The sequence below is a fragment of the Etheostoma spectabile genome, unplaced genomic scaffold (assembly GCF_008692095.1).
Source record: "Etheostoma spectabile isolate EspeVRDwgs_2016 unplaced genomic scaffold, UIUC_Espe_1.0 scaffold393, whole genome shotgun sequence".
Lineage (NCBI taxonomy): Eukaryota > Metazoa > Chordata > Actinopteri > Perciformes > Percidae > Etheostoma > Etheostoma spectabile.
Genome location: NW_022605598.1, coordinates 544,064 through 546,246, shown reverse-complemented (window position 1 = coordinate 546,246; position 2,183 = coordinate 544,064). Strand labels below are relative to the sequence as shown.

General features: G+C 42.6%; 1 protein-coding gene across 1 annotated transcript in view; it reads right to left on the bottom strand.

The window, feature by feature from the left end:
* clmpa (CXADR like membrane protein a) overlaps positions 1 to 2,183 on the bottom strand; it is a 100,419-nt gene that overhangs the window by 11,905 nt on the left and 86,331 nt on the right. The window contains exon 2 of the mRNA XM_032511555.1: positions 1,012 to 1,169. Coding sequence (XP_032367446.1) covers positions 1,012 to 1,169 — 158 coding nt within the window. The remainder of the gene's footprint in view (positions 1 to 1,011; positions 1,170 to 2,183) is intronic.

The following is a 2,183-nucleotide window of genomic DNA, read 5'->3' as shown; positions in this document are numbered from 1 at the left end:
TTCTCTTTCTTAGTAAGCCCAGAGTGCTGGCTTGTTAATGAGGAGCATTCAGTCCCCCACAATTCCAAACTAGAAGTGAACCCATTATCAAAAAGCTGTGTTCTAAATGACAGTACATGTGGATATAGCTACTGCCTTTCATTTCATTTAATTCTAACAATAGTGCATCCAAAGTTAAGTCCTTCATTACACAAAACATATAAAACACAGAACAAGAACATACAAGACAGTGACATAAAATGAAAAGTGAGAGGATTGGGGGGGGGGGAGACATAGCCAGAAGGGCTAACACTCAAAGTGGGTCTGTGATCAAGATTGGATATGGGGTAGCAAAATGGAACACTAGCCCTTAATTACCTGGTTTCAACAGCAATTGGTTCCACACTAAATTAACATCAAAATAAACGCACTTTGTCAACAGAACCAAGAAACAAAAACCACAAAACAGCACTTTGGATAGGAAACTCTAGCCTGGCAGTGGCCAAGCTAAGTTAAGCTAAGCTAAGCAGTGGCTTGCACTCAGAGATGCTAGCTGGGCATGGATAGCAGTTATCTTCTTGTCGTAGATCCCACCTGTTCCCACCAATCTGAGACTGTATCTGAGAAACACGTGGTTCAAGGTAGCTGTTTCTCTAGTAGTGCCTCTTTAATGGCGACCATTTCGCTGCGTTGTGTCCTGTTCTGTTTGCCATTTTGCTTTAAGTAGCTCTAACAAGCACAAAGTGATAGAATATCAAAGTTGGAACCATATAACACAACTATTCAACAAAGTTAGGCCAGAAGCTACACTTTCCAGCCGATCACGTGACTCGTTTCAGAAAGCAGGTTTAGTGAAAACTGAGTTTTTTAACCCTAAGATTAGGTAAACTCTGGGTTTTCTGTTTCAGAAAGAGAAGTACCTTTAGAGTGGAACCAAACCCCGGGTTTGGTGTATTGTTACAGCCCTAGGTCTAATACATTTTATGTTTGTTCCATCCTTCAATAAACAAGCTGTTGCATGAAGACACTCACCACTCTCTGCCTGTTTGCTGGCTTGAGAAGCAGCCACTCAATGTCAAGAGTGGGGTCATCACCCACCCAGAACTGATGGTGGCAGGGCAGCGTGGCATTATCTCCAACAACCCTCTTCATCTCCGTCTGGGCGCATGTCGTCAGAACACCCAGCAGAACTGTAGAGAGAACAACCAGTCCAAGATTATTGTTCACTGCATCACATCTTTAGTACAGCTCAGTGTATAAACCAGACCACAAACAGCCCTGTCCTGTGTAACTTGGTTTTAAAATCAAACTTTTGTCACCTAGTAGCTGCTTTGTTTGTACAGGAAGAGGCAACTCTAAGACTGTGCAAAAATATTCTTACTCTCAACGAATCAAATACTGACGGTCAGGACCCCTTGGTTCTGGGTCGGGACTGTTGTGCAGGGTAAAACCACTTAGGGTTGAAATGATCATGGGTGGGGTTAAAAAAAACAGTATATTTAGGTCACACACAGGACAAGAACGGGATGTGAACCACCTGTGTTGTTTGACCCTGACCCATCCACCACCCCAGTTTTGGAGTTTCATACTACTCACTATCGTCCCTTTTAATACTATGTCATCTTACAGCGCTGCTGTCCAGCTGCTGCTCTGCCTGGTGCGTTCCATACAGACGCTAAAGGATGCTCTGTGCACGTATCCAAAGCTGAGTATGTGACGAGTTGGGAGTGAGAACAAGTTCGATTGTGAGATTAAAAGTCTGAGTTCATAAGGTGCACTTCAAGGGAACATTTCAGCTGAAGATGCATTTCATTTTGCAGCAAAGTAGCGCTTCCTTTTTACACTGAAATGCTTTTATACAGAAGATGATATATGAGCCGTGCCAGACATCAGGTTGTCTGTTGTGGTGGATTGTTTTCAAGTCATCTACAATTGATGTGGATTGAAGGTGAAAAAGAGGTGAGGATGCAATAAATGGACAGTTTAGAAGATTAAACCAGTGTGAACGTGATTGGAGAACATTTCACCTACATTAAATATTTAAAGGTCCCATGGCATGAAAATGTCACTTTTTTTTTGTTTTTAACATTAATATGAGTTCCTCCAGCCTGCCTATAGTCCCCCAGTGGCAAGACATGGTGATAGGTGTAAACTGAGCCCTGGGTATCCTACTCTGCATTTGAGAAGATGAAAGCTCAGATGGG